The 19082-nt window shown below is 41.6% G+C and overlaps 1 protein-coding gene across 1 annotated transcript; it reads right to left on the reverse strand.

Moving 5' to 3' along the window:
- Positions 1-1570: 1570 nt before the first annotated feature.
- On the reverse strand, positions 1571-18301 carry LOC133521230 (armadillo segment polarity protein). Its single transcript, XM_061856075.1, has 15 exons — positions 18155-18301; positions 17804-17870; positions 17002-17126; positions 16180-16285; positions 15545-15755; positions 14607-15189; positions 14134-14280; positions 13563-13685; positions 10544-10714; positions 8578-8748; positions 7930-8127; positions 7238-7352; positions 6383-6537; positions 5192-5258; positions 1571-3438 (listed from the first exon to the last, which is right to left on the reverse strand). Exons 2-15 carry the CDS (start codon positions 17838-17840, stop codon positions 3263-3265), a joined length of 2385 nt encoding a protein of 794 aa, XP_061712059.1. The 5' UTR covers positions 17841-17870; positions 18155-18301; the 3' UTR covers positions 1571-3262.
- Positions 18302-19082: the final 781 nt, after the last annotated feature.

Below are 19082 nucleotides of genomic sequence, written 5' to 3' on the forward strand. Positions count from 1 at the left end.
TGGTGGGTTTGTCATGGGTCTACAAAAACGTCCGCGATGTTGAATGTCTATCTATAATATAACTTACTATACCCATTCTTAACTTCTAGAAAAGTTTCATTTCGAGCCATAACGTGTACGAAAGTTAAAGACGCTATCCGCAGTTAGTTCTAACTATTACCACCTTATACGCTGGGATCGCTTTACTTACCCCCACCATGCACTTCGCACGGTCCCAATAGGGAGCGTGCATGAACTGTAGGAGGCAGCACTGGAGCCGTCAGATTTTTGGCGCGAGGCGTAAATGTGATGTTTATTGTTCCGATGGACCCCACACGATGGCAGAACCTACTATGCACAAGAAAACACGTGACGGTCGTGACGTGTAAATGTAATGTTTATTAGGCTTGAGTCGGTCAGGACCGAAGAACTAAAAGGAATGAAATCCCACCACAGACCGAAAGGAACTAGTTCATCTTAAGCGCTCTTAATCGGTCTCGGTCCTTTAGTTCAGTAGTCGGTATGTCAGCGGGCCTACCGCGAACCACGTTCGACGGGTTGCCTCCCTGTCACACTTACGTACGAATTTACAAGTGCGACAGAGAGGCAACACGTCGAACGTGGTTCGCGGTAGGCCCTCAGTACCAAGTAACAAATCGGTCGGAGCGAATGATCGGAATGAGTCAAGGTCAAGAAATTCGCTCTCTCACGCTCTCGCTCAGTTTATTTGCGAGCGAGAGCAAGATATAACCTAGTCATACTCATTCAGATCTCAAGATTTGCTCCTGAACTAAAGGAACTAAAGGACCTAAAAGAGCGAACTAGTTCGTTTGACCGATTGACCGAGATCGGAGCGCTCTTTTTAAAGACCGAGCGGGCACAACTCTAAATTGTTTATGGTTCTGATTCAGGACTAACTTCATAGAACATCGCCATCTGGCGAGCCACTTGTTAACTGTACAAAATTTGTAAGGCGGCTGCGGTCATCACTGCAAGAAAAATCTTGATAGCGCGATTTAGGATTTTACCTACATCGAACAACGCCATCTAGCGGGTTATTTATAAACTAAACAAAATGTGTAGGCGTCTGTGGTCATGATTCCAAGAAAAATCTTGATAGCTTGATTCAAGATTTTTAAAACACCTAAGAACAGTGCCATCTACCATACGATTCGTCAATTAAATAATCAGTACGCGTCTAGGGTCATCAATTCAATAAAAAAATTATTGTTGAGCAGGATTTTTACTACATAAATAAATGTGGGTTATTCGCAAACTAAACTGATAATGATAGCTCACTATGAGAATTTCACATAGAAAATAACCCGTTAACATTATTATCATCATAGTCTTTGGTCTTGATACGTTTAAAAATTGGCAATGTTCACTACTGCGGAATAGCATTTAGAATTTTATTTATTTCGATAATAGAGGGGTACTAAAGGTAGCAGATATCTGCACGGCTAGCACATCTTGCCGTGACTCGCGCGAGTATAGGTCGGCCACTTGATACAATATTAAGTAGCGAGATCGCGACGATATGTATATGCTAGCCATACTGAAGGTAAATTAATAACAAAAACAAAAAATATTATATATTCAAACTTATTTATTATCCATACACAAATGGACACAAAATCTCATACTTACTTCAGCAATGTTTTCATAATCGAACGTATAAAAACATTGGCAAAGTCTATTAAATAACTATCAATAAAAAAAATACATAAAAGGGCCCCCTAGTTGAGGGCGATTACGTTATTCTAGGTTTTAAGTCTTATTCTAACGATTATGATCTAAAAATTACATTCTGCTATGGTTCAAGTTAATTTTGAGTGCATTTTCTACAATTGAAGTACAGAACGTGCAAGGTCTATGTTAGAATGCATTGTCTATGTATATCATAGGGCCTGTCGAGAAAATAAGTACCAAATGCAAAGAAAATATCCCTGACACATTTCATGGTCACCCTTAATAGTTGTGCCGTTCTTGAAAACGTTCTCAGTTTTTTATAGGGAATGTTCTCGTGCTAGAACATTCTCCGTAGTAAATGGAGAACTTTCTCGAGAACGGCACAACTATACCCTTAATCACTATTGTTAAGATATTGTTAAAACAAGGGTGGAGTCTTAAAGCTGTTTTATTTTAGTAACCTAGTGTCTAAATGCGAAAACCCTTCCTTCCAGTTTGGCGTCGAGTTGTATCTACATCGTACAACCGTTAGAGATATTCACTGCTACATCAACCATGGATAAATCAAACTATTCGCTTAAAACTATAGTCCGGAGAAATATTAATCACATTATCGTTAATTAAATCAAATACTAAACTCTAAACAAAATCAATATGCTGTATCAACCATACGAAGCACAATGGCATCAACCTTAATTATAATAGAACATTTTGATTGAAATAAAAATGGCAGTCAAATACTAAAATTTACTTTAACAATACACGCCTTATACGATAACAGGACAGTCTTATCCTTTTTAATCAAATAGAAAAAAAGTAAAAAATGTGTAACAAAATCTCAAAAACATTGATTAGGAAGAAATAAAAATTGCTAGAAAATGTAATACCGATAAATACATTTAGCTATATAATTTATAGGCTACAAAACCTTACAAAATGAATTACCCTATTTTCCGAATCAACTCACGTTTCGCGTGATATAGACCGATATTCAACAACGCAGGGCTACCTTCGGGTATCATTTTAAATTTTAATATATCGATGGATTTAATATTCTGCTGTACTAGCATAAAACATAATTATAATAAATCCAGTAAGCTCTTCAACTTAGCACCAAAGTAATTTTGAAACTCATAGGCGGTTTGTCATTATAGTCTTCTAATACTTTTCAAATGGAGTCATGCAAATATAAATTTGAATTCCATATGACAATGCATATATTGGCAACACTGAATTGACATAAAGCTGCTTTGTGTATCACAGGTTTCTCGATCATACATATTAATTGGAAATCTCACATGTTCCAGAGAGCCTCGATATGCTCCTACATTAATTCAGGAATTTAATTAAAATTTTGATTACGAGATCTAGCTCTTAAGGAAATATATCGACACATTGGTATAATTTTATTTCTCCACCCTGGACTAAGAACTGGCTTAGCGCAGCGTGGAAAGCAGATTATCTCCTGATTACCGATCGAAAAATACGACAAAAACAAAAATACCAGGAAAAACCATGGATGTTTCTCGTGTTTCGACAGAAAAAATTGTACGTATTCTTGTGCTTATACTAGTAAAATGGGTCTGTAGGTTTAGAGGTCTGTGTCGTACCAGGCCGCGACGTTGTTGTTGTCGTGCGGCGGCTCCGGGAAGGCCAGCTCGGCGGCGGCGGCGCCGGCGCCCTCCGCGTCGCCCAAGTCCATGTCCATGCCGAACCCACTGCCGATCTCAAGGCCCTGCATCGAGTCTATCGGTATTTGATCGTATCCTAGAACATGACATTCATCATTATTACTCTGTGAAAAGAGAAGTGTTTGTTCCCAGAGACTAAAAAGTTTTTATTGACTTGTTGAACGCTTTACGATGTAATAAATATTTCTTCAAATGAGGCAAAATCATCTTCTACAATTACTATGTTAAGAGTCAGCAGTATTTAACACATTCACTGCCGGGAGCCCACCTGGTGGGCGCTCGTGAACTTTGTTCAGATGCCGGAAAACCCGCTGGGCGGGTTGTTTTGTACGCAGCTATAGACCACCGGTTTCTGGGGTAGTGCGCCGTTTTTTGTCTGGCAGTGAATGTGTTAATGCCCGGTGAGTGAAAATTTTTAACTTTCGTTTTAATCTTTGGGATAAAACAATAAAACAAACAGATAAAAAAATACAAAACTTACAAAGAAACAAATCCATATACCGCTTTATGTTCTTTTTAAGCTCTATTACTTATGAATATTGTAAAGCGAAAACTGTGTTTACCTTGAAACCTACACACAATCCGCAATGATTAAGTGTTACAATTTATGTTTTTGTTCCACACAATTTTTATGGAGATGTATGTCTGCGGTTGGAACGGCATATTTACACCAAATAGCTTTTTGTTTTCTGATTCTTTTAATAGTAAGCACAACACACATAATCGAACTTTGTCAGTATTTTATACTAAATAAAGCCAAATTATATCTTAGGAAAACACCAAGCATGTTATTGAGAGTTTTATAAATGTTAGTCATAAAAATATACCACCAAACAAAAACACAAGTAACATTCCCTTCACCTGTTTAGTGATAAATAGGTCCCGGATTAAGCTGCGTGTAAAGAAGAGAGAAAAACAATTAAACACCGCTTATAAATATCCTTTAAATACTCAATACGAGTACGTAGGTAACTTTGCGTGCTTATAATAAGAATAACAAGGTGTAGATACTTGAAGGAGAGGAAATAATATTCTAAAAGATACATGACAATACTTGTAAATAATGCTCAAAAACAAATTCGTGCTATAAACATGTTCATGACATTATTTTTAATAGAAGATCATATTATCGCGCATTCCGCTTATAATATTTTGTAAGAATTGAAAGGAGAAATGGTGCTGTGAGATTACAATCTAACTGATGATTTGTCAACACGATTTCAGCTTGAAGTTCAGTATTCTTTTAGAACTTTATGGATGGTTTATATATATAGTTTTAGTCGAAATAGTCTCATGTATTTACTCATCATGATGATCGATGACGTGTTAAAAATAATTTACTAGCAATGGGATTACAACCGAGCTAAAGTAGTTTTAAAATAGCCAGGGACAAAGCATATATCTGATATTAGTATTGAAGAAAATTACTATGTTTATACTGTATGTTGTGTTAGGTTGGTTATCTTAGAATCCATTATAACATGTAGATACATGTTATAATGGACAAAAGAATTATAGAATACATACAGTAACAGTCAGAGAATTTATAATGGAGCGAATTTAATAGCCTAACAAGATGCCGCCTGCTTTTGTTTCTCAGTAACCTGATTGTCAAGAGCCAACGTTAACAATACAGTTACCACAAAACATAATAACGTGCAGGAAATAAGTTTAGCTGTTAAAACCACTCCACGATATTTTCTATAACTGCGTAAGTCGACTACAGCTCTTTTTAACATGTCTTTGTTAAGTGATTATAGTATGTGTAATAAGTTTCAAATATCTACACGTTAGAGGACAAACAAGCTGGGTCAAGGTCTAGGACTTACCTTGCTGATGGAAGGACGGTCGGGTACCGTACAGCCCCTCATATCCCTGCTCTGGCCCGAGCATGTCCTAATAAATGGGCAATGTCCATCAAAATCAAATAAAACAGGGCTAATACTACCAAACTAGATGAAACTAAACATTAATGAGATCATTCGATGAGCAAGTTTATCATTGACGATATAATTAATGTGATAAAGTCTAAATGGCACTTTATTAAAACAACTGAGTCAACTACTTCATCAGTCAACTACTTTTTGATCTGACTGGGTCATTGTAAATTTGCTTATCGATAATGTAAACGTAGGGATGAAACATTAATGATACAATATTGCCATTTCTAATTGTGGACGGAAAAAAATCAACACACAATCTATAAAACAGTCTTTCACACTTAAGTAACAATCAATACTGAACAAAGCCGGGTGACTAGCTACACAAAAAAACATCTGTCACACATCTCCAGAATCAACATAATTTGTGAAAAACGAAATATGGAAGATACCGGCGGAATGATCATTGGAACAACATGCATAATGTAAATACATTAAATGATTGTGCTACCTATTATCAGCTTGATTTAAAGCAGGAATTAATAAGTTTGGTAGTTTCCTTAAAAAGGCGCGCTCCTTAACATTACCATAGAAAAATAAGAAGTAATAGAGTGCTCACTCCATACATCAGTTTTGGTGCCAAAATGCTTATTATATTCGCAGTCGACATCTAGCATCGAGTAGCGGAACTCTCAGTACTGCTATTCGACAATAGATGTCGCGGCAAACAAAGTCTAATGCTCAACGATTTTCAGCTAATATTATAACCAGAGTTAGCGTAGGAGTTGAAAATAGAGTTCCGGTTACTCTGGTTATAATGGTTTTGGTTATAATAGAGAACTTCTTATTTATAATGATAGGCGAATAGCGAAGACAAGTGCAAGCGCAAGACAAACTCTTCGTCTTATAATTAGCTCGTCACTTGCATGAATGAGAGTTTAACCATGAACTCTTTGACTTAACGCAATCTCTTTTCAATCTGAGAGCGCTTACTAGATGGCGTTTCTGTATTGAGAGGTCTAAGCGCCATATAAAATACATGTAGACCTCGCTAAAACGGTAATGGTAAGGAACGCGCTTTTCTTCAGTTACTTTTATTCATTTGGTCTTTCCGCAACAGTTAATAATATCTGTCCTTACCTGTAAATCGGGCTGCATTCCAAGATCGTTGGGCCACATCTGATGGTCGTCGCGGAAGAGCGAGTTGGTGAGCTCCATGGAAAGTCTCTTTTTGTAGTCGTGAGGCTTATCTTCGGACATGCGGAACAGGACAGCGGCGGCGTAGGTTGCGACTCCTGGAAAGGGAGATTTTAGACAATTTTCGTAGTTTTGATATTTCGAAACCTAGACCAACATAACATAACGACGATTTGAATGTAGGTATCTGTCATAAACAATACTACACAATTTCTGGTGATTTTATACAAACTCATCACTTAATATTTTTGTAACTGAAATCTTAGAATAATAAAATTAAGATATGATCTGGGAGAAATTATTGATATACTCTTTATGTTTGAGATAAATTTCGATTCCTTCTTTATACTTTTTCTCTTCATAGCGTGCATTATGAACCCAGGACACACATCAATGTTTTAGATCTATTATTAAGAAATATATATTATATCCCAATCTCTTATTTTGCCTTGGCAAAGACGATTTTGTTAGATAATAAACATTCACTAAGACTGATTGAATGAATTGCCTAGCTCAAGGGATTTCAAACTATTATTATTATTATTTTATTTGATACACTAGCAGCTCTTGGAGGTGATGCGCGTATATCGCAGCACTTATGTTTATTTAGCACTTTTTAATGTTCTAAAATGTGTATCTAGTCTATTTTAGAAAGAGTTCACCGACGGTGCGTGCGACGGTGCGATGCGTGACATTTTCCTGGGGCACCGTCATGCCGATCAGAAAGATTGGAAACTAATAGCCTAGCTGACTCGCGGGTCAGTGTATAAAAGGGATAGAAATAGAAAATACAAGTACCTTCGTTACGAGAATGCAGCAGCTCAGTGAGCGGCGCCGTGGCCCCCTCCGCCTCGATCATCTCGGCGCCCTCCTTGTCGGCCGCCAGCTCGCACAGCACGCCCGCCGCCACGCGCTGGAACGGTTGTAACGGCCCATTACAACATCACTTTATAACCGCATTAGTGAAAAATATCGCTAACGTAATTGGAACCTGTTGAGGTCGACAAATGATTGTTCGAGAAATGTTATATTTCTCTAAACAGATTGGTTGTCGGACTGTGTAGCCGGAATAACCGATTTGTCTCGCAAATCGTTAGGCGAGACGAATGCTCGTTCGGAGGTTCGTAAGTTTCGTAACCGAGTCTCAAAAGTTTGGTAAGCCGTCTGTCGGTTTTTCGTCGGCGTTTAAATATTGTTTTTGCTTGTATTTTGCGGAGACGCACTCGACTGGTATCGTAAATAGATAAAGCTTGCTGAAATTAGAATTCTTTACCTTTCGTCGAATTCTTTACCTGGGAATCCTCGGATATTATGTGTTTGTACCTAATTCTTGACTGATCTTGTCACCAAAGGATAATAGCGTAGCAAGTAGCGCTCTCACGATTTCCTCCATGCGAATTCCGTGGGCGTAGGCATTACCCGTTCCCGTATTTCCAGAAACGGATGTCCGTTTTATGAGACGATTAGTAGCATTGAAGCAGGCCACTGACCTGTATGTTCTCGATCTCGTTGAACAGCAGCTGCACGAAGATGGGCACGACGTTCTGCTGGCGGATGAGCTGGCGGTTGAGCCCCTCGCGGGCCAGGATGTGCAGCGCGCCCACGGCGCCCTCCACGATCTCCTCCATGCGCACGCCGTCCGCGTACGCGCCGCCCGCGCCCGTGCCGCCCGGCACCGACGTGCGCTGCTGCACACATATACTGAACATTCATGCTTGAACATGACAAACACGACTACAACATAATGAGAAAATTTTGTAAGCAGATACCAAAAGATGCTTCGAAGGCACATTTTCCCAAATGGAAGAGAAAACGATCCACATCTATCGCCAATATCACCATTCGAACAGCATTAGAGCTTTTAACAGGTTGTTATATCTTGGTCTTCGGTAGCCAGCATACGCCACGTAAGTCAGACTAAAAAGATTTTTATCTTTCTATACAATCTTATGATGCACATCCATAAAGACTGGCTAATGCGGCGCAGTTCATCGACCCCGAACGTAGCCGCGTTTAATTGCAAGTGTGCATGAGCCTGACGCCTCTGTCACGACACGCACGCTAAGAACATGCAGGTTATTAGAGGGCATTGTATGGCTCTCTGGTAGCTAGAATCATAGAAGAGCTAGTCTTCTCACCCGCTGCGTGTCGTTGAAGGCGCGCATGAGCAGGCGCACGAGATGGTGCACGGCGCCGTGCTCGCGCAGCGGCGCGTGGTTAGCCGGGCACAGCGCCAGGTTGCGCACCAGCCCCACCACCGCCTTCACCAGCGGCCAGCGCGACGGCGGCGACAGCAGCTTCACGATCACCTGGCGACACGACAGAATAATTAGATACATAATATTCGGTACTTCCAATAATGAACTCACTAACACCACACTCACCGGCAAGCCGTAGTGCAGGCGCACGGCGTTCTGCGCCATCTCGCTCTCGACGTGGCGCGAGGTGAGGTGGCGCAGCGCGCACACGGCGGGCTCCGTGATCTCCTCGCGGTCGCCCGCCGACACCACGGTGCGGACAGTGCGCCTGTCGGCTCTACAGTAGTACAACACTCACCGGCAAGCCGTAGTGCAGGCGCACGGCGTTCTGCGCCATCTCGCTCTCGACGTGGCGCGAGGTGAGGTGGCGCAGCGCGCACACGGCGGGCTCCGTGATCTCCTCGCGGTCGCCCGCCGACACCACGGTGCGGACAGTGCGCCTGTCGGCTCTACAGTAGTACAACACTCACCGGCAAGCCGTAGTGCAGGCGCACGGCGTTCTGCGCCATCTCGCTCTCGACGTGGCGCGAGGTGAGGTGGCGCAGCGCGCACACGGCGGGCTCCGTGATCTCCTCGCGGTCGCCCGCCGACACCACGGTGCGGACAGTGCGCCTGTCGGCTCTACAGTAGTACAACACTCACCGGCAAGCCGTAGTGCAGGCGCACGGCGTTCTGCGCCATCTCGCTCTCGACGTGGCGCGAGGTGAGGTGGCGCAGCGCGCACACGGCGGGCTCCGTGATCTCCTCGCGGTCGCCCGCCGACACCACGGTGCGGACAGTGCGCCTGTCGGCTCTACAGTAGTACAACACTCACCGGCAAGCCGTAGTGCAGGCGCACGGCGTTCTGCGCCATCTCGCTCTCGACGTGGCGCGAGGTGAGGTGGCGCAGCGCGCACACGGCGGGCTCCGTGATCTCCTCGCGGTCGCCCGCCGACACCACGGTGCGGACAGTGCGCCTGTCGGCTCTACAGTAGTACAACACTCACCGGCAAGCCGTAGTGCAGGCGCACGGCGTTCTGCGCCATCTCGCTCTCGACGTGGCGCGAGGTGAGGTGGCGCAGCGCGCACACGGCGGGCTCCGTGATCTCCTCGCGGTCGCCCGCCGACACCACGGTGCGGACAGTGCGCCTGTCGGCTCTACAGTAGTACAACACTCACCGGCAAGCCGTAGTGCAGGCGCACGGCGTTCTGCGCCATCTCGCTCTCGACGTGGCGCGAGGTGAGGTGGCGCAGCGCGCACACGGCGGGCTCCGTGATCTCCTCGCGGTCGCCCGCCGACACCACGGTGCGGACAGTGCGCCTGTCGGCTCTACAGTAGTACAACACTCACCGGCAAGCCGTAGTGCAGGCGCACGGCGTTCTGCGCCATCTCGCTCTCGACGTGGCGCGAGGTGAGGTGGCGCAGCGCGCACACGGCGGGCTCCGTGATCTCCTCGCGGTCGCCCGCCGACACCACGGTGCGGACAGTGCGCCTGTCGGCTCTACAGTAGTACAACACTCACCGGCAAGCCGTAGTGCAGGCGCACGGCGTTCTGCGCCATCTCGCTCTCGACGTGGCGCGAGGTGAGGTGGCGCAGCGCGCACACGGCGGGCTCCGTGATCTCCTCGCGGTCGCCCGCCGACACCACGGTGCGGACAGTGCGCCTGTCGGCTCTACAGTAGTACAACACTCACCGGCAAGCCGTAGTGCAGGCGCACGGCGTTCTGCGCCATCTCGCTCTCGACGTGGCGCGAGGTGAGGTGGCGCAGCGCGCACACGGCGGGCTCCGTGATCTCCTCGCGGTCGCCCGCCGACACCACGGTGCGGACAGTGCGCCTGTCGGCTCTACAGTAGTACAACACTCACCGGCAAGCCGTAGTGCAGGCGCACGGCGTTCTGCGCCATCTCGCTCTCGACGTGGCGCGAGGTGAGGTGGCGCAGCGCGCACACGGCGGGCTCCGTGATCTCCTCGCGGTCGCCCGCCGACACCACGGTGCGCACCAGCGCGTCCACTCCGCCTGCTTGGCACACCGTCACCTGAGGAGTAATAACATTACAATTACAGTTAGTACATCAGTACAGAGCCTATAATACAAATAATTTTAATACAAATAATTTTATTGAAAACAGTATAAGTACAGTGTTAGCACTTAAAGACTAAGGATTAAGGATAAGGAAAAGTTTACAAATGCCTGAACTAGGAGTTCCTGTGTTTCAGGCAGAATAGGACCATATTAATTAATTTGTAATTATTCACTTAATTATAATTATAAATAGTACACAATAAAAATCTGGTAGGGTGATAACCTTAACAAAATAACTTATTTAAGTATTCTATATAAGTACAGTAAGAAATCATTTTACGACTATTAGTAAGTTCTCTGTATCATCGTATGTCATTTTTTGAAGGGCGCGTCGTAGAATATTCTTACAACCAACATAGCTAAGTGGGTATAAGTCTAATTTTGAATTTAACCTGTTGTACAAATAAGGGCCCAAAAAGACAAAAAATCTAGAAGAAAATACGTGTTTTCTTTGTACGGTTTGTATACATATAATATCTTTGCGCCTTTTGTTAGTATATGCAGTGTTGAAAGGAATTTTGGTGTGCTGCTTAAGTGTTGTGCTTAATATAAATAGTTGACGAACAGTTAGTACTTCACATGCTTTATAAAGGAGTTCAGTGGGGTATAAGAATGGGCGGTAAGTAGCTACCTTTAGTACAGCTCTCTGGGCTCTTTCTAGGTTTATTAGTGTTGTTTTAGCTGTACCACCCCAGGAAGAAATACAGTAACTTAGTATCGATTGACACAGTGAAAAGTATACTTGCTTGATTAAAGTTTGATCACCTATCGATCGAAGTTTTTTAAATACAAATATTAATTTTCGAACTCTATTGCACAATGCTTCAATGTGATTTTTAAAAGAGAGAGTTTCGTCAATAATGACTCCCAAATACTTAATGTTGTCAGTAATAGCTATAGATGGGCATGTACAGGGCTTATTTGTTTCGTCCTCACAGTTATGTGCGTAAAGTGTGTGATTATTTGACATTGGGTCTGATTTCCGCATGGAAAAGCTTATAAAGTTTGTTTTGTCAGAGTTCAGTGTTAGTAGATGAAGTTTTAGCCAGTTAGTTACAACATTGAATCCTCGTTGTGCGTACTCGTAAACCTCGTTTGTTGACTTTGCGGAAAAAAGTAGCGCAGTGTCATCTGCGTAGGAAATGATTTTGCCACTATCTATCTTTAGATTGCATAGGTCATTAATGTAAATTAAAAATAGGGTAGAGGCCAAAACGCTCCCTTGTGGCAAGCCGTAAGATGTGTTTTCTAAATCTGAGCTGATGATGTTATCTATTTTTACGCATTGAGTTCGTCCGTTTAGGTAGCTCGCGATTAATTTGTGCTGTGTGCCCCTAATACCTAGTGATTCAAGCTTGTGCAGTAAAATGGAAATAGAAACGGTGTCAAAAGCTTTTGCGAGGTCCAGAAAAATTCCAATTGTCTTATTACCCTTGTCTAGTTCCTGAACTAAATAGTCTGTCAATTCGTGTACAGCATCTGCAGTTGATAACTTGGACCTAAAACCAAACTGCGTCTTTGACAAAAAAGCATGCTTCTCCAAATATTGCACAAGTCTATTATTAATAATTTTTTCCAGAATTTTTGATGTCGCTGGCAAAAGAGAAACCGGTCTATAATTTGTTACTTGAACTTTGCTTCCAGATTTATAGACAGGGATTACAACGGATTTTTTAAGACATTTCGGAAATATTCCTTCAGAGATGCACTTTTGAAATATATATGTTAGTGGTGGAACCAGGATATGGCGAGACTTAAGTCCCGTCGCCCGGCATACGCAGCCGCTGCAACATTCACACAAAATTCCTTCGATGTACAGCAACTCTGGAAACAAGAATGGATGAGGCAAGCTGACAGCAGCCCGGCCGGGAATATCGACCCGACTATCATGAACAAGGGGACCGACCTTCCTAGGAAACTATGGTGTCGCTTAAACCGCGCACGGACGATGCAGCTTCTTCCGGAATAAGTGGGGTTGGAGAGACTCCGCGCTATGCGACTGCGGCATCGAGGAGTAGACTATGGAGGACATCATCCAGCGGTGCCCACTCCGCGCATACTCGGGTAGCCCGTATGATCTATTAGACTTGACGCCCGATGGTGTGCAATGGTTGCAAAACTTGGATGTTGCCTTATAAATAATACTGTATATGTATAATTTTGCCTATGTGACTATATCGCCATACGATTAAGTAAGTACAGAGTCCAGATCATTTCAGATTGCTGGCGATCCCCCCTTTTCTAGCCTGACGTACGGCTCGGTCGCACTTTGGCGTATTGGCCGGCAATGTTGTGTGCACTAAAGCGCCCATAAAATCATGTTTCTCAATCTACAAGACGTACATATGGCAGCAAATTTATCTGTAAGATAAGTAAATAAAATAACGCCCTTGCCTATGCCTTAACCACGTATTAACAACAACATTCGTTATCCTTCGAACACCACGCCTATCTTATGCGGCGCGGCGTCGTGAACCTTGTCGGAATGCACGAATGTTGATATTGGGATGTAGCCGCGCGCGTCAGTTGATGTCTTTGGTGGTCAAAAGGCTGGTGGGTTTCCAAATTGTCGTCAGTTAATAGTGTGGACGATGGTACATCGTCTGCTGTATGTACATACCTTATTATGTTGGTTTTTACAAGTCCATTAAGACAATGGCAGGTCAGGTGACAATTTTGACGCCGGTGGCAAAAGCGGTGATGGAAAAAAAAATCCCCCTGACCATTGGTGAACCTTACTCCTTTGCAATAAGTTTCCGAATCATCAGTAAGCAGTATGGAAAATGGTACATTTCTCTTACCTTATTGCGTTGGTTGTTGCACGTCAAGTTGGACAGGATGCCAGCAGCGCAGGTGACGATGTTGACGTCGGTGGAGGCCAACACCTGTACCAGGCTGGAAAGCAGGTTTTCCAGCCCCTCGACCTGGGGAAACGTCAACTATCACCAATATTAAAGTTGTTTGTTATGCTTAAACTAGCAATGTTAATGTAGGTAATCGTTTTACAGTTGGTGATTTATTATTATTACAGTTATGTTATAATTCAATTATATTCTTTGTTATTATACTGCTTCTTATTTCTTATTAGACTAGCTTGATTATGTTAGTGCCACTGATCATATTTTATTTATTATACGTTACACATATAATAATTTGAACCCTGATTGGGATTTAGTTCAAATTGTGGTTATTTAGCTTCTAAGTATTGGTATTTTTACAAGACTAGTAACTAACACAGCAAGTTAAAAGAAACTGGTAAAATGACATTTTAGAACCATTAAAATTATTAATCCAATGAATGTAAACTCGCCATTAATCATAGTTCAATAACAAAATTTTCACAGAATATTTCCTGCATTATATTTGTTTTACCTTAGTGGCTGCATCGGACAAGTTCCTCAAGGTCCAGAGGCAGTTCTGCACGAGGCGGCCGCTCGGGTTGCCGAGGTGCATGGCGAGCGCCTGCATGCCGCCGGCTTCCACGATGGCCGGCTTGTTGCTCGAGCACACGGAAAGGACCTGTGTTTAAAATATAATGTGTATAACACCTTAACCCTTTGAACGCCATGGCTATCGTGCGCGGCGCGTCATCGTGAACCTTATCGAAATGCACGAATGTTGATATTTGGCTGTAGTCGCGCACGTCAGTTGACGTCTTTGGCAGTGTACATAGTCAGCACTTCATCAGGAGAGCATGAGAGTAAGATTTTGTGGACACAGCTTTGTGAAGCACGCTTTTAAAGTAGATAATTCTAATTGTATATCATAGGTGAAAATATAATAGTGACATTGAATAAGAAAATATGGAAACTCAAAACAAATTTCAAAAAAATGGGAACATTTACCTTAAGAACTCTTGAAGTAGTCCACAACAACTTTTCGTAATCGTAAGAGCGCATGATTCGCACTAATTCGATCGGTCCCTGAGACGCGAGGATGATCAACTTCGATTCCTGATTACCATAGGCCAAGATCTGAAGGCAGTCAGTCACAATCGCTAAGAACTTGACATTGTTCCTCTGTAGCAACGCCACCATCTTCTGAAGGCCGCCGGCCAGGCGTACGGCCATCTTAGAGCCATCTTGATGCAAGAGTAAGTTATGGAGGGTGGTGATGGCGTAGAACAAGACGGATTCGACAGGAGAGCTTAGTAGTTTCACGAGAGCGGGTATTCCACCGCTCTTGAAGATGGCGAGTAAGCCTTGACGGTGGTGCGACAAGTTATGCAAGGTCCCGACGGCTCCCTTGGTAGTTTCAAGGTCGTTGCTGTTGGATATGGCGCGGACCAAGGCAGCCACCATTTGAGGAGAGTTCATGATGGCGTGGCGGGAGGCTTCCTTCTTCGAGAGCTGGTGGACCATCATGGCAGCTTGAGATACTACAACTTGATCTTCATCATTCAAGAGCTTGATCAACTCAGGAATGGCTCTGAAAGTCATAATTCATAATGTTCACTGTTCAGTCTTGTTAATATTTTAAATGTTGCTAAATAAAAAGAGTAAAATAGATATGCTTGTGGCAGTCTAGTTTACTTATCTCGAAATTACAAGTTCGAAGTGGTTCGAAAAATTTTCTGTTTCCAAAAATATTTTTTTTACTGAAACTCAATGGCTATCTTTTTGACAAAAAATAATAATTTTGTTTTCCTGGTAGTCAATTACTCAAATTAGCGTCATCCTGTTATTCAATCAAGTTGACAACAGCAAGGTTCACAATCTGCAAAGGCTTGAACAAGTGCTGACTACCCTCCTCCAAGGTATTGAATGTGCTGAAAGTTGTTTACCTGGTTGCCAAATCAGCATCATCCTGATAGTTGATGAGGTTGACAACAGCATGCTTCAGCATCTGTGAAGGCTCCGACAAACGCTGTACAGCAGTCGGCTGGGCAGGATCCAGCTGAGTGGATGGGATCTCGATACCCTCCTCCAGCGTCTCCGGAAACATGGCGGCTCGGACACGCTGAGAGCGGGTCTGAGATAGCTGCTGGTTCATGTCTGATGGAAACAATGAAAATTGTATTAGAAAACTTCTCAATTTATCTTTATCAATTTGGTAAATTATTATGACTTAGCAAGGATATTTTTTTGAAATAAAAATATTGAAGCATAGTGGCAGAATGCTAGGACAATATGAAAATTTGCCAAGTGGAATGTAATATTTGGAAATCTTCACAAATGTGTTACATGTGGTAAAAATTGGTTCAGTATTTTTGAACATTTGGCTTTGTCATAGTTATTGAGCCATTGTAATCATTTTTAAGCTCAACAATACTTAGGGAATTGTCGGCGTTTGTGTTTTGAATAATGATTATTGATGTTAAGGCGAACATTACATTGGATGCGAATTAGAATGTGAGAGTGAGATATATTGGCTATATACACACGATAATGTGTGATAACTATGTAAGGTGTGTCTTACCTTCAACCTGCTCCTGGGTAAAACCCTGAGCAAACCCTTGGTCCAAGTCGAACATGAGCTGATCACCTTCCATCTCATCATCTTCTTTGCCAGTAAGAGATGGCACCTGCAATAAACAAATTCTTAATGTTTTGTCTAATCATGTTTTTGTACAACATTTCATTACATTATTACAATTTGTACTTTTCTTTCAACAATCAGCAAGACAAATTGCAACCATAAAAACTCAATATGTTTGCTTTTTTATGGTTTCATAGTCACCTAGAAACCCTTATAGTCTCGATATGTTCTTCTGTCCGTCCGTCCTCGGGTTTGCTCCATGATTCATAGTGATAGAAAGCTGCAATTTGGCATGTATACATAAATCATGCATGGCAACAGGGTTTTTAGGCCCATACAAAATTACATTTTTTTTTTGCTTGACCCAATAGTGTGGTTGCGCATCTCAATTCCTACAGTTATGTAAATAAGATACCTATTTCACCTATTCTACAGAATTTTTTAAACAACTTCAGTATGGTGACAGATAGAATTATAATACCCACCTTACCTATTTCTGTTTACAAATTATAGTGTATCTACTTTCAATCATTAACTAAAATATTTAATAATATTATTTGAAATCTAGTTGCATAATAGAAGCTTAAAAAAAATGTGTAGTGAAGTTTCCTCTTGCAGAGATGTTTTTTATTGACTTATTTACGTTTTTTTCAATTAGTTATAAGTAAGCGTAAAATATGCTGGTCAACATTTTTATTTTTGGGTCAGTTTGTACATACAAAGTTGTGCCACCCTAGTATATATGTTACAATAATAAGTTACCTGAGTGGCAGCTCCAGAGTTGATACCAGAATCCACAAGGTAGGAGTTCTGCTGCCACAGCAGGGTTTGCTGCTCCTTGCTGGGAGCCATCGGTACGTCAGATCCTCCATAGTTGCTGTGAGACACTAAAATAAAAAAGTTGATAATTCAAGTTATAAATAAATACATTCAGCACAAAATTGTCTATAAGTAATATTGGCATGAATCTTAGCTTAATTTCTAAACTTCATCAGTTATAAAACATGTTAATTGGTTAAAGCATTCCCTTAATTATAATGTCAATATGAACAGCATTCTTTACATTCTGACCACATTAACAGTTTAACAAAGTATATGAATTAACAACGGATTGGAAGAGATCGCTTTTTAGCGATAAGACCGCCTGTTGTTTACCTCTTTTTTATGTGTTGTATTATTTGTACTGTTTCTGTACTGAGGTGTGCCATAAAGTGTATTTGTATTGTATTGTATATTTGGAAGAGATCGCTTTTTAGCGATAAGACCGCCTGTTGTTACCTGGTTCTATTTTCCTTTAAAATTTATTTGTAGTTTTACATGTATGTAAAATGTATAATTGTTGGTGCAATAAACAAGATTTACTTACTTATATTTGATTATCACATAGATATACTGAAGCAGACTATGAAAGTTCAAACCGTCAATACCATTGACGTGAGTCACCATAACAATCACAACAGCTCCAGCATACCTAGATATCGTACCTACCTAAGATATAGAATACAGATAATGAAAATATCTATCGTTTTATATTACATTATTAACGGGGTATTAGAACACTTACTTGTGCGGCTTTGTGAAGTCGGAATCTGATAGCTCATGGTTCACAGGATGCTACCTGCACCCAGCGTCTGAAAATGCAATAAAACTGCTAAGTACACACGCTGCGTCTATCGATTCCTAAGACTACTAAGTACATACACCATTTTAGTTTACATTTTCATTACAAACACTTCCACCTGCCGCAAGTTTTATTCAATCCATGGCTAAATTCAAAGGGATAAAACAAAATAAACAATTACAAAAGGGGATCGCGTGAACTACATACCACACCCGACTTTATTATTTCTATCGATTCCGCGCTTCAACAAAATTAAACGCATCACAGTTATTAAATAGAAGAATACATTCTTACCTTAGGAAATAAGACGCACTTAAATTGTAAAACACGTATTAGAACAAATTGTTTTAGAAAATTATTTTCTCAAGCATTAACCATCCACCGTCAAAACTCTGACATGACAATATGGCGTCCAAATGTGAATGTTTCGATTACAATCGGGGCAGACCGGTAGCTACATTGCTAGCTCGCTCATACGCCTTCAGATTATATAAGATCATCTCTGTCTATCATCAAAGAAACGTTTTGCCAACATAAACATAACAAAGTCGTAACGTTCCATTCCATGCAATATATGTTAGATTTTTTTAAATAATATTTTTAATTCAGACTTGATGCAGACACCAAGACGGTTTACATGTTTGCATTTTATAAAACTTTTCAGTTTGTTTTCTAAGGCTTCTAACCTGTAATCACGGTTTGTCACTCTCTTCTGTTTAGTTTTACTAAAATATAATGCTGAAAAAAAATCTTGTTGTCAATAATGACAATTAACCGAATAAAACGCGCGAATAGTTTGCGTTGTTTATATTTTTTCTTCTCTTACAGACAAAGAGCATATAATCACTACGTTCTGCTTACAGATTTAAATTGAATCAAAGAAAGCAGGTCAATGTCTAGCCCGTCCGCTTACAGCTTTAATTTTAGTTTCTCGAAAAGTATTCCAGATATTAATACTTTTATAAACGAGTTCAAGGACCGTGTACTATGCAATCTAGCTGAAAGTATAGATGATGATTATAAAAGTCCTTTCCCGTCCTTTGCTAACAAGAAAGCTTCAGTAACTGATGAAACTTGGCTGCAGGACAACGAAGAAAGATTCTTTTTTCTGACACCTAATGAAAAATTGCTACAGTTCTACTATTCATCGGAACTTGGTTTTGTTTTTTGTATGATCTACTCACCTGATGGTGAATATTTAATCGTAGGATATTCCACAGGA

The sequence above is a fragment of the Cydia pomonella genome, chromosome 9 (genome assembly GCF_033807575.1).
Source record: "Cydia pomonella isolate Wapato2018A chromosome 9, ilCydPomo1, whole genome shotgun sequence".
Classification (NCBI taxonomy): domain Eukaryota; kingdom Metazoa; phylum Arthropoda; class Insecta; order Lepidoptera; family Tortricidae; genus Cydia; species Cydia pomonella.